Below are 21,680 nucleotides of genomic sequence, written 5' to 3'. Positions count from 1 at the left end.
CACCGAAACGATTCGATGCTTAATCGCAGTTTTATTCACGATCCCGCACTTATACTATAGTTATAACTGCGAAAGGGGTCCAGTGGGGTGGGAAATGCGCAATAGTTTCCACAAAAGTTTCCACCAAGTCCAACTGATTCGAGAATTTCATCTGTTCTACCGGTATCTGTGGTAACCACACTGGCAGGCACTAACGCTTCGTAACGTCTGTCTGCGTCATGACACTTTTTTGTTTTGTTTCTTTTCTTTTCCTTTGCGCAACGTAACGCCCAACTGTCATTGCATACTTTTCTTTTGCAGAGATTGTGACAAAAGTTTTTCCAAGCTGATCTGCATCGTCTCTGCGTAGATCTCATTAAAAAGTGCTAATTATCGGGGAAATTCCGGTGAAAAGTGTGCATTTCGTAGTGTAGTCGGTTGATCTAGTGCAGATTCGGGTATCGGTTCGCAGTACGGACGTTTTTCCGGATTACAAAATCGTCAGTTTTGAAGTGGGCATTGTTTTGATTGCATCTCCATCGCAGCCAGTCGTCGTGAGAAGTTTCTGCAGCAGCCGAATAACAACAACACCAGCAGGAACTGCGATAATATACGCGAAAGCTGGTGGCAAGTGGCGACGGCGGACGACGAGAAGGCGTATCGCGAAGCTACACACGCAGAGGACAACCGTACATACAGCCAGCCAGCAAGACGAAAAAGATGATGTGTCAAAGTGAAAGAGCTACTCGCGAGAAGCTTTCTTCTGCTGCGATGATGGAGTAATAAAAACAAGGCCCTTTAGAGCCGTGGTTCCGGAACTGCGCTGGTTTGTTCCCGGAATTGCGCGTCGTGATTGTGGAAGAAACGGAAGAGTGAAAGGGATCAACACAAAAGTGCGATTAAATGAAGATTAAATGAGATCCTCTGTAAGCTACATGTTATCGCAAGGACCAGGAGATCCGATAATGGCGCATCCCGACTACGAGCAGCATCACTACCATCACGGTTGTCTGCTGATACTGGTGCGTGGAATCGGTCCTCTGAAGCCTCGATCGCTACAGCGCGTTTTCGAGCGGATCCAGCGGATAAACAACGTCAAAATACCGGGTAAATATGAGCAAGGGATGGGCGTCAGCAAACGGGGCGTCGACCGTCGAGAAAACCTTTTGGATGAATTTCATTGGGCTCGATCAATTAGAGAAATTCGTGTAGCTTAGACGGACAACCTCCGCGATTGAACAGAACAAGTGCTAAAACACAATGAATCAATTGAAAGGATGACTGGGAGTATAATGAAAACATTTACCTATTTGAACGAAGTTTTTGAATTCTGTTCGGAAAGGATTGAATTTTACAAAAACAATGCTACCAATTTCTAAGATTTATTATTTATAGTTATCATTTTTTTTTCTAAATTTCAATGAAATCCAACTTGATTGATATTTTCTGTTTATATTGGCAGAATTCATAAATTTATGTAGTTTTAACCCGTTATTACAAAAAAAAAAACTGAATCAACAATTCCATCGCAACACCACTCGCTTCGTGGCTGCAGTTCCCCATCTTCGGCCGCGTCCCACATTTCCATGATCGTTATGCACCTGGTCCGTTCATCTTGAAGGTTGCTCTCTAAGTCTTCTTGTGCCATCCGGATCTCTTGCAAACACCAGCTTTGCAGGGATTTTGTCCGGCATTCTCACAACATGGCCTGCCCATCGTATCGTTCCTGCTTTTGTGACCTTCCGGATATTAGGTTTGCCGTAAAGAACCATCGGCCTTATCATCGTTTTGCAGCTTGCCTCTTTCATCTCGCTCTTTCTCGTGTGTGTTTAGGAGAGTGAGTAAGAAAAAAGAAAAAGCTGGCTCCGCCAATGGTGATTCCCCCATTCTGGCGAGACTAGCTTTATAAAGCTAACCACGTCCTTGGAGGATAAGATTCATATGTCAGCAGGCTCTAAGGAGGGCTTGTCGAAAACTTTGAACCTACGATAGGTAAGTGCAATATCAGAGAATGTGTTCGGATGTTTTTCTCTCCTCGTCATAGAAGCGACAATTTGAGGTTTGGATTGCACCGAGTCCGATCTTTTGTAGTTAGAGTTGGCTCGTATGGGGAAGTGCATTCCAGTTTGATGTGATTTTACTGACCATATATTTGTTCAGTTCCATTTTTACAGAGCAGTCTGAGATCCCGCAGAAGAGCTCAGGGGCAATGAACCTTTCATTAGATGCATTTCTGGCTAGCTCATCAGCAATCTCATTTGCCTCTAGACCCGAATGTCCTGGAGTAAAATATAGGTATACTCGATTGCGTATGGTTAAGTTTTTCAAAGCTAGAATGCATTCATACACTAGCTTTGAGTTACAAATGTATTTATTAAGCGACTTTAAATAGTGCCGCTTGGCTGTCAGAGAAAATACATATTTTTGCTAATCTTTTGCTTTCTCCTCAGGCATAATAACACGCATTCTAATATTGCATATATTTCCGCCTGAAATACTGTGGGCCACTGTTCTAAGTGGACAGTGGTTTTTGTTTTAGGAGCATAGTTTTCGGAGCCTTTTCGAACCATCTGTAAATAAATTTATAGAGCCTGTTGGAACACTGAATCCACCTTTCTCCCATTTCTGACTGGAAGAATTGAACACACCACAAGGAAAGTTTGATTGGAGATGAGAGTTCCAATTCAATTTTGCGTCGAGTATGACACCTAGATATATTACTTCACTTGAATAAAATAGTTGTGCTTGGCTAGGGGCAAAACAGATATAACAAGAGTCATTTTGTTTTCGGAGTGTTGCTAACCATTCTTCTGGATTTCTCTGGATTCCTCTCATTTTCCCCAAGTGTTGTCGGATGCCAGAGGAAAATCGAACAGTATTGCCCGATTTTCCGCGTTTCAGAGACGTTTCTGAATGGATTCGAACAGAAATAGTTACTCAGAATTGTTCAGAGTTGCTCCGGGTTTCACAGTGTATTCTCCCTAGGTGTTTGATTAAAAACCTGAATTAATCCACCTATGGTGAGCAGAACCCTTCTTACACTTATTAAAATTATTGTTGTATTATTCGTATGTATGATTGTGATTTTTGGTCATTCTAGAAAATATTGTAGATATTGCTTTCCATAATAGAATCATAGACCATGGGCTCAACTACCAGAAATGCCAGCCAGAATCTCCTAGAATCTTGCATGGAATGTTTAAACAAAAGCTTACATATTCTGGAATATTGTATCTCTTGTTAACTGCCAATCTATTAATACATGGGTAAGAAAATCATCAAGATACACTTTGTCAAATATTCTTTATCAGTTGAATAAATTAGATCCAAAGTACTTGGGACCCATGGTTATGGCACAGAGAAACAGACGTCACACTCCGCTCGCTTTCCATCGATCACCTTTTTAACAGTTGATTCAAATTTTCGGTAATAGGACGATTGATCACTCGCTGTTCTGGCTCTGTTAGACGTTTGCTCACTACTGCCACCTAGTGATTGCCCGGCCAAGCACAGTACGTTTAGCATTGGGCGGTTATGTTTTGATGACGATGTTTTTCAATGAAACTTGTTCTTATGGTATAAAAACGGATTAAAATAGCCGAGGCCCGTGGCGGAATGGTCACACGTTCACTTCATAAGTGGATAGTCATGTCAAGAAAAGACTGTGGTATTTATATATTGTTAAAAAATCTTCAATTAGACCTGGAGCCATTTGCATTATCATTTGTAGCTCATGTAAGACAGCAAGCAAAAAATGAATTTTTGTCTGTCTGTCTGTCTGTCAAACTCTTATGGATTCGGAAACTACTGAACCGATCGGCGTGAAATTTTGTATGTGGATGCTGCTGGGGCCGGGGAAGGTTCTTAGCTTGGTCTGAGACCTCTCCAGTCTCTGGAACGGGGGGCTCCCATACAGGTGACTTTGCGGGGAACGTCCCTATAAAGCTTTATGCCAAAAAACACAGTAGACAGGCAGTACGACGTTAGCCGGGACAGCTAGTGTAATAATATAAAAGGAATTTATTGAGATTACTCCCAAATACTATTCAAAAAAAAATCTCTGTAACTAAATGTCCAATCAAAATAAAATTCAAAAAAAAATGGAAGAGGATGTTGTACCTTTCATTTGATGCTAAGAGAAACCGAATCGGTTGACAGACGGCTGAGAAATTTATTAGGATACATTTTATCAAAAATCTCTCAATAGCGTAAATTTTATTAAACCTAAGTACTCCTCGAAAGATATCTCGAAAACTGAAAACTGGAATGAAATTCAATAACATAGTACTAGGATGCTGCACCTTTCATTTACTGATGAGAGAACTCAAATTGATTGACACACGGCTGGTCAATTTATTATGAAACATTTTTCAAAAACCTCTTAAAAAGTTAGGTTGTATTACTCCAAAGTACTCCTCGAAATATATCTCGGTTACAAAATGTCCAATCGGAATGAAATTCAAAAGCGTTCTTGTAGGATGCAGTAGCTTTCGTTTGGGTCCTTGAGAACCCAAATCGGTTGATAGACGGCTTAGAAATTTATGGTGATACACTTTGTCGAAAATCTCTAAAATAATTAAGTTGTACTACTCCCTAGCACTCTTTGAAAGATATCTCGGTAACCGAACGTCGAATCTAAATAAAATTCAATAGCGTTCTACTAGGATGTAGTAGCTTTCATTTGCTTGTAAGAGAACTCAAATCGGTCGACAGATGGCCGAGAACCGTGAGTATAAGAAGGATAAAAAGGCTGTTCCTACAAACATTCCATGATATTTTTGCTACCGTTTATTAAGCTCAAATATTACAAAGAGATAGTAGCCTTTATGTATTTGAAGCAATTGCATTTTCATGTAGAGCTTACTTGAGAAACCAAATTTGATCATAAAAAAGGCTTTTCCTACATACATTCCATGATATTTTTGCTACTGTTTATTGCCAATTGCGTTATTAAGCTGAAATATTACAAAGAGATAGTAGTTTTTCTGTATTTGTAGCAATTGCATTTTCATGTATAACTTGAGAAACCAAATATGATCATTCAAAATCTGTTGACAGGCGGCTGAGAAATTTATTATGATATATTTTATCAAAAATCGCTCAAAAGCGTAAATTTCATTACTCCTTAGTATTCCTGGAAAGATATCTCGGAAACAAAATGTCCAAACGGCATGAAATTTAATAGTATACTACTAGGATGCTGTAGCTTTCATTTGGTGCTGAGAGAACTCAAATCGATTGACACACGGCTGATTCATTTATTATGAAGCATTTTGTCAAAGACCTCTTAAAAAAATAAGTTGTATTAATCCATAGTACTCCCCGAAAGATATCTCGGTTACAAAATGTCTAATCGGAATGAAATTCAAAAGCGTTCTTCTAGGATGCAGTAGCTTTCGTTTGGGGCCTTAAGAATTCGAATCGGTTGATAGATGGCTGAGAAATTCATGGTGATACACTTTGTCAAAAATATCTAAAATAATTAAGTTGTACTACTCCCTAGCACTCTTTGAAAGATACCTCGGTAACCAAACGTCCAATCACAATAAAATTCAATAGCGTTCTACTAGGATGTAGTAGCTTTCGTTTGGGGCCTTGAGAACCCAAATCGGTTGATAGACGGCTGAGAAATTTATGGCGATACACTTTGTCAAAAATATCTAAAATAATGAAGTTGTACTATTCCCTAGCACTCTTGAAAAAGATATCTCGGTAACCGAACGTCCAATCAAAATAAAATTCAATAGCGTTCTACTAGGATGTAGTAGCTTTCATTTGCTTCCAAGAGAACTCAAATCGGTCAACAGACGGCTGAGAACCGTGAGTGACATTTTTTTGTAACATACATACATACACACACACACACACACACACACACACACACACACACACACACACACACACACACACACACACACATACACACACACGCACATACAGACATTTGCTCAATTCGTCGAGCTGAGTTGATTGGTATATGTGACTCGGCCCTGCGGGCCTCGGATCGAAAATCGGTTTTCCAAGCGGTATTTATACCCTTCTTATGGGTGTAAGAAGGGTAAAAAGGGGTTTCAATAGGACCTTCTTCCGTTTGATGAAAGGAATAATGAAAGTTTCTGTAGGATTTATGCATAGTTGTTTCCCTTGGTCAAAATTTCTCCTCAACTTTGCTGACCCTGTCGACTAGCAGTGCTACACGAAGAAATAAAAATAAAGTCATGTCAATCATATTACGGTCCCAAACAAGTGCACTGACTTTTATATAATCCTTTTTGAGATTGTATCATAATTAAAGCTTGTATTAAACAACATTTAAGGTCTGATTGGAGCAAGAAATATGTTTGATTCAACCATATTATGCATACATCAACAATATGTGTGGTTGATGGTTTTACAGTTCATTTATTGTCATAATAGATTCAAGCATGATCATGCTTAACTTGACCTTCAACTTGAGGGTTGAAGAACTATACTGCCTATGATTACATAACTTTCTCATATGAATAGGCAATCCAGCAAAGCAAATATGGGATTGATATGCGATCATAGGCAGTACATCGGATGTTTGATTTAAGCAGATAAATAAAATTGTTCAAATGTTTTTTAAAGCATTTAAGCAGGTTTAAGCATTTCATGGTTGATCTTCAAGGATGTGGATTTAAACGAAACATTTTGCTTGGTGTGAAGATCACTTCATTGTGGAACAACTATTTGAAGCAATCACACCAAGTATATCTTCGAAGCTTGAAATAACTATGAAAAAAGTTATATCAGCAAGATAACATTTCTGTCCGTGTATCGAATGCGCCCTCAATATCAAGAAAAGCTACAAGAGCAATTTCTTTAGCATTAAGTGTTTTTTTCGATCTTTTGAACTACCGTTTCTAGTGCCGAGATCGTAGATTTTCATAAGCGAATTGTTTTTTTTTTGACAAAGGCATTGCTTTCATAAATTTGTGAATTATGTAGCCGCATAGTACCTTTTTCATAAATTTGAGCATTACATTAGATAAACTTATGCCATAAGTTTTTAAATCTGTCGCCGGTATTTACGGTTGATTAGATCGCATTGCTGATCAAAGTGAATCTTGATATATGTAACTATATATCTCTCCCACCCTGGCCGTGTAGTTTCCGGCTTAAATAGAATAGCACTACGGACCCCCTGTTCCAGGGGTAAAAGTCCACCAAACAGGTAACCCCAATCCAAGGTGTCAGGCGACCCGTGCTGTGGGATGAAATGTTGAGGGGGTTTAAAAATATGCTTGATCTTTAACGGAGCCCGTGGCGTGGGCAGATAACCTTTTTGAGTTGCGTTACGGCGAAAGATCTACCAAACCGAACCAAAATGTGGAGGACATTGTAGTATATACAACCTCTTGTAGCAACAGTTGTTGAACTAAAATTCCTTCCCTTTCCTGGTTGACCGTAAGGACGTGGCCGGTGCCGTTATTGGCCCAATAAAGATTGAGCTTTCGGAACGTGTACATTGAAGAAACTGTGGTAATCTTGAGTCCCATCTGTTGTTTCTCTGTGCAATTCCACTAGCTTCGGTCGATGAACTATGAATAATAAAAAAAACTCCAGAGACAGCGTAGATAAGTAGAAATTTCTCAGAAACATTTAAATTAGCACTGGGCTAAAAATCTTGTTATGAATAATAATAAAAAAAAAACATTTGACTGTCTTAGACAGAGGAACTCCCATTTTTCATGATACCTTCCTCCATTTTTCTAGACTCATCCGGCCTGACGCGAGACATCTGGGTTCGCTACATCAGAGACCACCCGGTCGAGAATAACGACTGGGGTGACTTTCAAACCCATCGTAGACTACTGGGCCTGATAACGGTCGGAAAGTTCGACAACCAGAATGAGCTCAACGAGCTGTGCCGGGTTCACGAATCTCTCAAGGTCAAATACACCAATACGCTGTTCGACTCGCGATGTTTGCTGTTCGGGCCGAGTGTCGAAGAGTTGCAGAGGATTGCCGGCGGATTGGAGGAGAAGAAAGATGCCACTATCGAAAACTGCTTTCAAACGCCGTCCAATTTCAAAAGTCGAGCTTTTTGCTACCCGGAGAACGACCCCTGCTCGAATCTGGAGACCAAGATTTCAGAATTCATTACCTCTCTGTACTACATTTTGGAGTTGAAGCGTCTGGAGAAGACCCGAGAGAAGATTGACAAAGTTCCGCTGCTGCTGGCACCGTTCGAAAAGAAAGATTTCGTTGGACTGGATTTGGAAAGTCGTAACAACAAAAAACGCTGCATCGGTCGCATGACGAAGCATCTGGGAGATCTGACGCTCCAGGCTGGCCTAGTGGCCGAATCACTGAATCTGTTTCACTCGGCTAGTGAAACCCTACGTGCCATAAGTGATTCGCTTTGGCTGGGAGCTGCCTTCGAAGGTCTCTGCGCTGCTTCTGCGATCCTACTTTACCCTAACTTTCGCTACACGATGTCTATTCAACGAAACTCTAGTCTACAGGAAAACGCATCCTCTCCGCAGAAGTACAATCTTGCTCGGAACCAGTTACTGGCCAATAGCTACAACGGTGACTCAACAAATGGAAGTAACTTCAAGCAGAAAAAATCCGACATGATGATTAATCTTAACTCGGAAACCTCTTCGATTCCCGATAAAGCTTCAGCGTCATCAAATTCTTCTGCCTCCTCCATCAGTTCAACATTTTCCTCTGGATCCGGCGGAAGTACGGCTAGCGGAAGCTCATCCTCCCTGACGGACTCCGGAACCTTGGTGAACAAATCAGCAGCTGCTCAAAAGTTTCCTCCCAACATCCTTCAACCGGAAGAGATCCCGACCCGCTATCGGGAAGCCATCATCAACTACAGCAAGTATCGAAATGCCGGCATCATTGAAACGGAAGCAGCGCTTAAGGCGGCCAGAATTTGTATTGAACAGGGAAAAAATCTGGATGTGGCCATGTTTCTCCAAAACGTACTCTATATCAACCTGAACATGAGCGAACAGCAGCGGGTTCGAAGGTTTGAAGTCCTCACTGACCTGTACCAGAAGATTGGATACAACCGAAAGGCTGCTTTCTGTCAGAGGCTTGCCGCCTGGCGCCATGTGGCCGTTAGCAACACGAACCCGGACTGGGGTCAAAGCTACCGGTTGATGCTGGAGAGCTTCTCCGGTCATAAACTCTCCCTCGAACCGCACGAAGTGCTGGAAAACAACACGGGCTGGCCGGTACTGCAGATTGACCTGCTTCAGCAGATGGTCGGAACGGCCCGCCGCCTTGGACAGTCCGCTCTCGCCACCAGGCACATGACCTTCCTGCTGCAGACCATGTGGAAGCATTTGACGCCGCACGAGCAGAAGGAAATGGCCCTGCAGCTGCAGAACTTGAGTGCCCAGTGCGAGGGTGCACCGGTGCCGTTGGTGCTGGAGAATGGAACGGTCATACCGCCGGCAAACCTAACGGATTTGCCTCTGTGCAGCCAGATGCTGGTCAAGGACTTGGCACCGCATTTGAGGCCGCTGAAGGTGAGTGTTATTTATTTTTTGATTTGTTTTAGTCTTAGATGTTTGTAAATGATTACCTGTAGATCTTATCATAGTGTGTAACTGTAGTCTGGAACACCGGGAATAGAATATCGTGAACTTGCTTCTTCATTTATATGACGTTACCTACTTCAGAAGTGTATGTCTTGGAAATTACACAATTTTTCAACATACTGTCTTTGGAGAAGTTATTCAAAAGATCCTTATTTCGTTCATGGCGAACAATTCACTGCAGAATAAAAATAGTCTCCTGGTAGTAAAAATGTCTCCTGGGTTTGCTTCAAAGATTCCTCCCGGAATTTGTTCATCGATTTTTCCCAGGATTCTTTAGGGGTTTCTTCAAGCATTTTTCCGGGAATCCTTCAGCGATTTTCCTTGGGTTTCCTCAAGGGTTTCTTCCCAAGTTTCATTAAGGGATTCATTCAAGGATACCTCCATTGATTTTCCCAGGATTCTTTTCAATTCCAATTGGATTTTCTTCTAGGGATTCCTTTAGAGATTCTTCCCGACATTGATTCTCCCGAAATTATTTTATGGATTTCTTCCGGCATTATTTCTCTAGATTTTCAACGATTTCCTCCGTGATTCCTTTCGGGTTTTTCCGGGATTCCTTAATTGATCCTTCTTGGGGTTTCTTCAGAGATTTCTATTAGAATTCCTTAACGGTTCTATCAAGGATTCCTCTAGGCGTTCTTTCTGGAATTCTTCAAAAGATTCCTTCCAATATTCTTCCATGGATTCCTCATTGATCTTTCCCGGTATTTCTTCAGGATTCTTTCAGGGATTCCTCCGGGATTCTGTCAATGATTCTTCCAGTAATTCTTTCTAGAATTCTACTGATGCCTCCTGGGATCTCTTCAGAAAAAAATTTCCGACATTCTATCAGGTTTTACTCCATAATTTCATTCAGAGATTCCTTCAGAAACTTCTTCCGGGATTCCTTCCAGAATTCTTTCACGAACAGTTCCCGAAAGTGCATCAAAGATTCCTCCAGGAATTTTCGTGGGTTACCTTCCGAAATTCCTTCAGCGATTTCTCCAGGAATTCCAGGATTCCTTCATTGATTTTTCCCACGTTTCCTTTACAGTAGGTACTTTCCTTGCGAGATTTATTTCTGCCTTCCGAAGTTTGATTTCTCTCGGGATTCCTTCTGGCATTCTTTAAAGTATTCCCTCGATCCTTTTAGAAATTCTTTCAGATATTTAGAAGTTTATCCTGTTATTTTTCGGGATTGCTCGCGAGATCCTTTTAATGATGCCTTCAGGGAACCTTTCCAGATATTTTTTTTAGAGATTCTCTCAGAGATGTCTGCTGGAAATGCTTCAGGTATTGGATAGTGCTATCGTATGATCAACCTGAGATTGTTCAATCGCAGCAGTCATTTGTTATTTGAAGACATTTGTAATGTTCACACAGTAATTCATTCTCGTTCAAACCTTCAACAAATACAGACATTATCAATTGTTAGTCTCAGTTTTACTTGCCGGGTTCAAATCCACACTTGCCTTCCAAGAGGTTATGGGCCCAGGGCTGTGAATCCGGAACAAGAACAAGGTTGTTGAAGATTTTTTGAAGTTGACGAATCCAGGAGTAGCAGATCAAAATGGGCGATCGGATGGTGTGTTTCCCGAAGTTGAACGGCTCGAATTTCGACAACTGGAGTTTCAAAATGAAGTTGCTTCTGACCAAAGAAGGTTGCTGGAAGGTCGTCAATGAACAGAAGCCGAACCCTGCTCCTGTAAATTGGACCGAAAAAGACGAACAAGCCCTAGCGACAATTGGTTTGGCCGTCAAGGATAGTCAGCTCGTCCACATTAGGAAGGCCAAGACTGCAGCTGAAGCCTGGAAAAGTTTGGAGAATTTCCATGTGAAGCGGGCTCTGAGTACCAAGGTCTCGATCATGCGTAGGATTTGTGCGATGCGATTGGAGAATAACGGTGACATGGAGATCCATATCGGAAGATTAGTGGAACTGTTCGACAAACTCAACGGACTTCAGCCCGACAAGGTCCTGGATGAAAGTTGGCTGGTGGCAATCATGTTCAGCAGTCTCTCTGAAGAATACGATACGCTTGTGACTGCATTGGAGGCCAGATCTGAAGACGATTTGACGCTGGATCTTGTAAAAGGTAAGCTAGTTGATGAGTGGAGCAAGCGTAGAAATCGTGGAAGCATTGAAGACTCAGAAACGGCGCTTCAAACTGGTCCGAAGGTCATGAAATGTTTTTTGGAAATAAGCGAACGGTTACCGATGGATGCGGTGCTGTTTGTACCAGAAATGAAATCAAAACTGATGTCAGTGAAGCGTTTAGTACAAAAGGATTACACGGTGAGTTTTGATCGTAACGGTGCGGAAATTTCACGAAATGGAGTCGTTGGAGCCATAGCAAAACAACGAAACAACTTGTTTGTCCTGGAAACGTTGAAGGATTCTGCATCATTGGTTACGTCTGGAGAACATTGTATCCATGAATGGCATCGGCGTTTCGGCCACCGTGATTGTGAAGCTGTGAAGAAGTTGAGCGATTTGGCGATCGGTGTGAAGTACAAAAGGTGCGACTGCAGCAGTGAATGTGAAGTTTGCATAAAGGGAAAAATGCACCGTCTCCCGTTTCCGAAGACGTCCCAGAGCAAGTCAAGTGAAATCCTGGAACTAGTGCACAGTGACGTTTGTGGCCCCATGCGAACTGCAACTCCAGGAGGAAGGAGGTTTTTCCTAACACTGATAGACGACTATAGCAAGTACACAACGGTTTATGTTTTGCGCAGGAAGTCAGAAGTACTATCGAAACTGAAAGAGTTCGTAGAAATGACGAAGACTCAGTTAGGACGAAAACCCAAGATCATACGCTCGGATCGAGGCGGCGAGTATACCGGAAACGATGTGAAAGCATATCTGGAGCAAAATGGAATCAAGTTTCAGTACACAGCACCGTACACGCCCGAGCAGAATGGAACAGCAGAACGCAAGAACAGAAGTTTGGTCGAGATGGCAAGGTGTATGTTGATTGATGCTGATTTGCACAAACGTTTTTGGGGAGAAGCAGTGATGACAGCGAATTATCTACAAAATCGCCTACCGTCAAAGGCAATTGAAGGAACCCCCTACGAACGATGGTTCGGATCGAAACCAGGTCTCAAGCACATCCGTCGTTTTGGTGCTGATGCATACTGTCATGTTCCTGGTGAGAAGCGGGTCAAGCTGGATGAAAAGGCGATCAAACTGAAGTTTGTTGGCTACAGTGAAGAGTCCAAAGCTTATCGTTGGCTGGATATCGCTACTGGAAAACTGACCATAAGCCGTGATGTGAAGTTCCTGCAATCCTCCAATGTGGTTAACGTTGATGATTCTTTGAAAGAAGTTGTTGTGCCATTGGAAGCTAGTCGTGATGCTGAGCCTGAAGGTGATCGTGAACTTGGCTGTGGAGCTGCGAACGATTCTGACGATGAATACTGGTTCTCTGATGACGCAAATACAAGCACATCTAGCGAAGACACCTTTGTGGAGCTTGAAGCGGATAATGAAGTCGAGCAATTGAGACGATCAACCAGATCTACCAAAGGTAAGATGCCGAATAAGTATGCTTGTAGTGCCGAAGCTGAAGTTCAGGAGGAGCCACGAAACGTCCGTGAAGCACTATCATGCCCCCAGAAGGTACAGTGGCGAGAGGCAATAATGGAAGAGTTGCAGTCTTTCGAGTCGAATCAAACTTGGGAACTGGTTGACCTCCCCCCGGGAAAACGTGCTATTGGCTGCAAATGGGTTTTCTTCACACGGAAACGAAACTCGAATGGACAAATTCAACGTTACAAGGCGAGATTAGTGGCCCAAGGATTTAGTCAACGTTACGGCACAGACTACTACGAAGTTTTTGCTCCCGTCGTTCGACAAGCAACTTTCCGGACGCTGATGAGTGTGGCTGCCAAGCGAAAAATGATGGTGAAACAATTTGATGTGAAGACCGTTTTTCTCCATGGGCAACTTGAGGAGATATTTATGAAACAACCTCCAGGGTTTGCAGTCAAGAATGCTGAAAACAAGGTTTGCCGCTTGAAAAAAGCTTATACGGATTAAAACAGGCGGCCCGTGCCTGGAATCAACGGCTTCACGAAGTACTGCTGTCCATTTGTTACCAATAAGGCGAAGCTGACCCATGCTTGTACCGGAAATGCGTGAATGGCAAATGGAGTTACGTCCTTATTTATGTGGATGATCTCATAGCGGCTAGCGAAGATCCAATGATCGTAGACATCCTGGAACGAACCTTGAAGAGCGAGTTCGAGATTAAAAGCCTTGGAGATATTCGGTGTTACTTGGGACTGGACGTAGAACGTAATGAAGCCGGTGATTACTTCATCAGTCAACGGAAGTACATAGCTGATGTAGTTCAATGTGCCAACCTTCAAGACGCAAAGCCATCAAGTATTCCGCTGGATCCTGGTTACGAGAAACATGCTGATCAAGGAACTCCACTCCCGGACAATCAGGTGTATCAACAGATCGTTGGAAAGCTACTTTATTTGGCGGTGAACTCAAGACCGGATATTTCTGCATCGATATCAATACTGAGCCGGAAGACCGCAAATCCATCGCAACAGGACTGGAATGAGCTAAAAAGAGTGGTACGCTATTTGAAAGGAACCTGCGACATGAAGCTACGCCTGAGCAATATTGGAGAACCTTCCGAACTTGTGGGATATGCCGATGCTGACTGGGCGGAATGCCGTGAAGATAGGAAGTCCAACAGTGGGTACATTTTCCAGTACAACGCACAGTGGCCGGAAGCCGGACAAAACCTCAAAAATCGACTTCAATATTTTATTTTTCTAATATTTTTCTTCCATCATAGATACTTCAACTAAGAAAACCCCAAATTTTCAAGTCATTTGGTCGAAAATTGAGTCTTGTGGATTTTTGCAAAGTTGAAGTTTTATGTGCTACAATATTAGTATTTATTGTCTTTATTTTATGAGCTTCCTTCATGAGTTCGTTGTAAAAGTTAGGAAGACTTGAATAGTGTGATAATATTTTTTATGTTTTTGGGTATGGATAACCATAACATTTCAGGGATTGTTTCGGATTCAATCACAAATTTTGTATGTTTTTACAATATGCAAACATAATGACTTTTAAGAAATTTTGGAGAAAAACTTCGTATTACAGAGATCCAGTACTTGTTTAGGAAACATCAGAAAACGACGCCGTATCCCGGATCTGACGTGCAATTTTGTCTAATTTTTGGCTATATATGTCACTGTTTGCGCATTTTTGCGCTAAGCGCGAATTTTTTTTTTTTTTTTCTATCAGGTCACAATGGAGCCGCATGGTTGTGGAGGAAGTGATATTGTTTGAAGTTTAAATTTAATCTTAACATAGCTTAATTTTACTTCAGAATACTAACAGTTTAGTGTAATTTTCATTATTGTAAGAAATTTTCACCAAGTCAGATGGTCATAGGAGGAGGGGGAGGGGGGGTCTGATAATGTAATTGCCACAGCTTTAACGTTTTTAAATATTATTATTTTAATATTATTTTATTTTTTGACAGAAAAACACAAGAAGGTGGGTGCTCCAGTTAAAAACAGTAAGCTGGACAGGAAAGGAGTGATGACTAAGTAGCCTTTATTCACTTAGACACTACCTACATGTTGCTTCACCAGATACAACTAAATATTAACCTTCAAAATAAAAGAAAGACAAAAACAACCGTGAAAAACATGTAAAAATAACTACGAACCATTGCTCATTGATTTTCTTAAACTGGTCGTTTCTTCGATTCATCTTAATCGTTAGAATTGCCCAACAACCTTGGAAGCAATCTCTTTATGAACTTCTATCGAAGATTCAATATACAGTGACACGAATTCGTCGACATCTTCGCGTTTCTTTTCTACGCGCACATCGCTACAGTTCAAAGCAACAACCATCTATAAAATATAAAAGGAATTCACTAAACGGCGTAAAACGCTACGTTAAATATTTTTCTGCGTAAACGTTGCGATCAACAAGGCAATCTTTGAATATTTAAATCGCAATTTTATGAAACGAACATTTTACGCTCTCTAGTGAAACCCCTTATATTGGTTTTTTAAACTTGAAGTTTTATTGTATGTTATTCATGCGGTTTCGGTAAACGCATTTCTACTGAACACACAGAGTGATAAAGATTTTGAAAATATTTGCTGGAACTCTACTGTTCATCAATATGATTACCGATCTCTGATGATCGTTTATCAAAAACTCCCTTCAATATTGCGGATATGAATTGTGTATTCATTATAGATGGGGTAGTTTCGGTTGCTTCGACAAGTAATAGCACAGATCGTTGTACCTTACAACCCAAACTCGGAAGAGCATATATGAAGTTGTTGAAACGAGATTGATAAAAAGCAGTTCAAATTTTACGCAGTTCACTATATTAGACTATCCGACCCCATAACGATTGAATTGACACACCTCCGTGTACCCACCGTAAAATGTCATGTGGTCTATAGGCAGTCCCTGAGAATAGATCACGTTTTGTCAGCCAACATTGGTGTGTATCTGAATTGATCCATTGGAAAAAAAAAACGTAGGTAAACGATTTTTTCTAATGATTTATGTAGTTTTGTAGATTTTGGTCTACCCTAACAGCAACAAATACACAATTATAGTTTATTTCAATACCAATACATGATTTAAGAACCCTCAAATTAAAAGGTTAATCAAAATCTACGTTCAGAAAGCACATCATGATAGCTTATTATCGATTATTTTTACATGCTTTTCATAATCAGCAGATTTCAAAATTTTGAACCACCCTAATATAGTAAAACCAAAATATATGAAAAGTCCTATATCAGAAATAGATTTAGGGAACTAAAATCATCATAACCTGTGAATTTTAGCAATTTCGGATAACATTTGAGGTTTTGTCCGACTTTTGTATGGAGGCCCGCCACTGTGCAACGGTGGCACAATATCTTGGGCGTGCCGCAAGCAGACGTGTGTATCTCTTTCTACTGCAGAGGCGGAGTTTGTTGCATTATCGGAGGCATCACAGGAAGCATTATGGCTGCAACGTTTGCTGAGGGACTGCTTAGAAAATGTATCCATCACTATTCACGAAGACAACCAAAGCTGCCTCCAAATGCTAAACAACGAAAAATTTAGTAACAGAACCAAACATATCGCAACAAGATTTCATTTTGCCAAGCACCTCAAACAGAGCGATATTGTATGTTTCAAATACTGCCCAACAGAAACAATGTTAGCAGACTTATTTACAAAACCGTTATCCAAGAACCGACTGGAGCTGCTCAGGAAGATGTGTGGCCTGAATATGAAGCAATAACTCACGTTGAGGAGGAGTATTGGATAGTGCTATCGTATGATCAACCTGAGATTGTTCAATCGCAGCAGTCATTTGTTATTTGAAGACATTTGTAATGTTCACACAGTAATTCATTCTCGTTCAAACCTTCAACAAATACAGACATTATCAATTGTTAGTCTCAGTTTTACTTGCCCGGTTCAAATCCACACTTGCCTTCCAAGATCAGGCATGCCTCCAGGATTATTTCTGGCATATTTTCCGGGAATTTTATACTCAGGAATTCCTCTGGAATATTTAAAAGGATCTCTTTTGAAATTCTAAGATTTTTTTGGGATTTCAGGGATTTCTACCGGAAATCCTTCAAGAATACTTTCCGGGTTTCCCGTATCTCTTTATGATTCCTTCAGGAACTCCTTCCAGGATTTCTTTATTGATTCCTTCCGAGATTCTTTCCTGATTTGTTTAAGGGAGATTCTTTCAAGGATTGCCCCTGAAATTTGTTTTGGGACTTTCCCGGGATTCCTTCCTTGATTCTTTCAAAAAATCTTTTCAAGATTCTTTTAGAGATTCTGTGGGAGATTTCTCCTGGATTCTTTCAGGAATTCCTTCAGAGATTTCTTCCACGATTCCTTCGTTGATTCTTCTCGGAATTTCTTTAGGAGTTTCTCCCGAGTATCTCGCAGGGAATTCTTTCGAGATTTAAATGACTTCTCCAGGAATCCTTTCCAAATCGATTTCTCCTGGGATTCTCTCAGGGTCACATCAGGATGACACAAATAAATTTATGAATGAGGAGATGTTTTTGGTCAGCTGGTGACGCTGAAATTGAATTCATGAAATACCCCAAAAATGAGCTCGTATGATGTTTCTCTTCCAGATTGCTGTCGCCAAAGTGGACAGCGGTCCTTTCCTGTTCACTCCGATCCATTTTAGTTCGATGGATCGCCGACAGGCTAAGGACGACAGTAAGATATCCTTCAACTGGATCCAGCACGATGTGTGCGAGGTGAACGTAAAACTAACCAACCCACTCCCGTTTGAGCTGCAAGTGACGGACATTCGTTTGCTTTCTACGGGAGTGGTGTTCGAGGCGTTCCCTCAGACTGTAATGCTACAACCGAACGTACTAACCACAGTGGCCCTGCACGGTACTCCGATCGAGAAAGGAGAGCTGGACATCCAAGGCTACAGCACTCACACGCTAGGCGTCAAATCCAACTGTCGACTAAAGTATATGCTTCACCGGAAGCAACGTAACTTGCCTTCGCACTATCTAGTGAATGTGATTCCTGCGCTTCCAAAGTTAGAGCTTAAGACCAGTCTCCCGCCGACGGCCACTTTCAGCGGAATGCACAATGCGGATTGTGTGACTACTTCAGCCAGCATTACGCTGTACAATGGAGAACGGGGAGAATGTATCGTGACGCTGACCAATACGAGTAATATACTGATAGAATATATCGACGCCAGTTTTCACTCCAATATGGACGTGAATCTTCAGAATAGAATCTTTCAACTGACGACGGATGACATCACTTCGAAGCTACCGATCAAACCAAACGAGAGCATCGACTTCAAACTCGTGATCTATGGTGAGGCGGATTTCCTCGGCGCCATTGCCGGTGTTCAGCAGTTGTACTCGCATTCGTCCCACCAGGACGGTATCAACAGTACCGGACCGCAGAGTTTGACCGTGTCGCACAGCGGAGGAATGATGGGAGGAACCATCAGTGGCAGTGGGAATCCGAGCAGCATCCCAAGTAGGATCAGCTCACCGACAAATACTCACCGAAGGAACGACCCGTTGATGTCTAGCTTCAGGTCGTCCCACTCGGGACACTCGTCGCTGGCCACGCTAAGTGTGGGAATAGCAACGGGACACATGCCGAGGCAACTGGAAGCGCAGCTGAGGTTTAAATACTCCGGCGGGGAGGGTCTCCAGGAGGGCTACTGTCGGCAGTGTGCGATTTCGTTCAACCTGGAATTGTTGCCAAGCGCTCAGATCACCAATTGGGACGTTCTGTCCGCGGAAATGTGAGTATTCTTTATTGTTTTACAAAGTTTTGCTGATGATCATTTGTTTCTGCTTGCTCACAGCCCGTCACAGTTCTACTTGGTGCTGGATGTGGTGAACCTAACGGCGCAAGAAATGTCCCTCAACTATACTTCAAACAAGACAATACTCATCGAGGCTAAGGAAAGCTGTCGGGTGCCCGTTCCGGTGGATCGTTGCCCTCTGGATCGAATCCTGGCGGCAATGGAACAGCAGTTACATTCGCTCACTTCCGGCGGCGAAGGCCATCCGAGCATAGTGAGTGGCGTGGGTCCGGTGACCAGTTCGAGCGATACCGGGGAGCTAACGGAACGCGTCTGCTCGGAACACATTGCGGAGAATGTGAACCTCAAGTGGTCCCTGCCGGGCTTGGATTGCAGCGGTGTAGCCTCCTTGCGAGGGATTTCGTTGTCGCCAACTATGCTGGACTTGGTTACGGTGCCACCATTGCAGTGGGGTAAGTTCTTAATGTCCTTTCTCCACATCGGTTTTAATTGATTCACTTCCATTCTCCCCCGCGCAGAGGTCAAAATCGACAACCAACAGGTGGCCCCACAGTCGGAGGTAACCTGTGTCACCAGTCAGTTCATCACGCTGAGTATCGGCATTTGCAACCTGTCGGCATCGGTGCTTCATCAGGTGCAGCTTTCGGTTCAATTCTACCAAGACTACCAAAACGGCCATCACAACTATCGGCTGGAGACGCGGGTTACGATGACGGGAGCGAATCAGTAAGTTGCATTTTCAATTTCAAAGCTGATGTTCTAGGTAATGACTGTGTTTTCTACCACCACAGCATTCTCATCCCAGCCTTGAACAAGGACGAAAAAGCATTCCACGAGTGTTCGGTGGTGTTCTTCACCCCCGGGCGCTTCAAGGCCGACATTCAGTGCCGTTCGCTTAGCTCAAACGGTGACGTGGGATCGACTCCATCGTCGTCGTCGTCGCACGTGTGGCGGTTCATTCCGCCGGTGGAAATCACGGTGGTGGATGAGTAAGAGATGACGCCACAACAAACCGAAACGCTTTGAACATAAAGATGTATAGCTTGCTTGCTATATTAGGCAAAAAAATGTAGGTCACTAAAAACAAATTTTACGTTCAATTTTCTCTGTATAATCAGCGATTTAGTTTAGATAGGTTCGTTCAAACTTCAATCCTCAATTATTTTTCGGAGACATTTGATTCAGCTTTAGGAACTTACTTTGTGGGAAAACCAACGTTTTTATACTCCTAAGTAGATTGTTAACTATATGATATAGGATATTGAAAAATTTATCGGAAAGCAGAGCAATATGATGATGAAATTATTTGACCTTCGTCTGAGACAAAGGATGTAGGGGACTACTATGGAACAAAAGCACTATTCCTAAAACTCCCAGATTTTCCTTATTCAAAGAAAATACCTGTAACTGAATGAATATGCATGTATAAATCCAATCTACGTAAAACAAAACGAAATTATCAGTTTTCTTTATAAGTAAACCCTTCTCACGCGTACTTGTGTATCATCATGGTGAGGAGCAACAAATTTATAGCATTACATTGATGACATTGCTGTGTGGCCGAGAATATCTCGTACCTACCTAGCGACAAACAAGAACAAACAACCGGAATGCCAACAACAGTACAGTATACGCATTAAAGAAACAAACTGCATAAGGACCGCTAGCAAGAGCACTTAGATTTTCGTTTTTTTTTCTTCTTTTTTGTTACAATGGAAGTATGGATGTTATTTATTATTGAATAAACGAGTTGCGTAAGCAAAGCTATATTAAGATTGTGTTTTAATAGTTTTTCTCCCAAATGTTCGAAATTTTAGGTAGACCAAGTTAAAATCCCTCGTTGCTAATTCTCTGGCTATTGTCATCTCATCTGCAGACTTCAGGACTGCAGAGCTACACATATTTGTGGACGCGTCCGAAGAAGCCTTCGCAGCAGTGGCTATTTCCGAATTGGGAAGGAACAGCAGTTTAATGCCCTTCGGTGTCGGAAACAATAAAGATTGCGCCTCTGAAGCATAGACAAATCTGAAGTTTCTGTCCATTTTCAGACTAATATCTCCGTAGTTGTTCTTGGCGTAAGGCTGTCGAAATCTGCAGTTAAGTAGCCCATGAATCAGATCAGGCACAAAACGTTCTGGAGTGATTCCTGTACTTTCCTCTCTTGGTTGCGCGTAGATACCCGAAAATTTCGGCAATTTGTTGTACATATTCAGACCAACTAAAATCCACGATGTCACGCAGGTCAATTGATGGCGCTGGAAACTAACAGGTCCCGATATTACTTTCGGTCGTCGTTTTTAGGCTCAAATTCAAAATTCCACCTGAGGAGCTTCGTCCAATTCACCTTCACGATCAAGACGTAGCTCATGCACAACTGTTGCATCTTGGACAATTTTCAAAATCGAAGCGACTGATCCGAGCTGTAGTCTGCGTGTGCAGATTCGTGGATAATCTTGGATTCGTGGATCCCTGATATGTGGGTTTCCAATTCATATAGGTCAGTTATGCGATCATAAGCAGCAGAGTATAGGGAAATCTACAGCAATAGAAGAACTAACATTATGGGCGCTAACCGTGAGCTGACACTGGCATCGTTGTCTACCGGAGGCAAAGCGGACGATGAGACCTTTTGTGCGCTCCTGAATCTATCGTTAACTCGAGTCCGCTGACGTATCTCCACGCGTATCCCCCAATTGACTCTGCGAAGCGGGAAGCTCTTACACCGAACTGTCTATCAGCTCTGTCAACCTGTCGGCTATGGAGCCGATCGAGGATAGTGACAACAGGCAGTAAGAAG

The 21,680-nt window shown here is 42.1% G+C and overlaps 1 protein-coding gene across 1 annotated transcript; it reads left to right on the top strand.

Annotated features, from left to right (window-relative positions):
• The first annotated feature begins 276 nt into the window (after positions 1–276).
• On the top strand, positions 277–20,168 carry LOC109404623 (protein brunelleschi). Its single transcript, XM_019677531.3, has 6 exons — positions 277–1,086; positions 7,717–9,491; positions 17,703–18,859; positions 18,923–19,335; positions 19,402–19,609; positions 19,675–20,168. Exons 1-6 carry the CDS (start codon positions 894–896, stop codon positions 19,874–19,876), a joined length of 3,948 nt encoding a protein of 1,315 aa, XP_019533076.3. The 5' UTR covers positions 277–893; the 3' UTR covers positions 19,877–20,168.
• The last annotated feature ends 1,512 nt before the right edge of the window (positions 20,169–21,680 follow it).

Source organism: Aedes albopictus, chromosome 2, assembly GCF_035046485.1.
Source record: "Aedes albopictus strain Foshan chromosome 2, AalbF5, whole genome shotgun sequence".
Lineage (NCBI taxonomy): Eukaryota > Metazoa > Arthropoda > Insecta > Diptera > Culicidae > Aedes > Aedes albopictus.
This window is presented reverse-complemented; position numbering and strand designations above follow the sequence as displayed.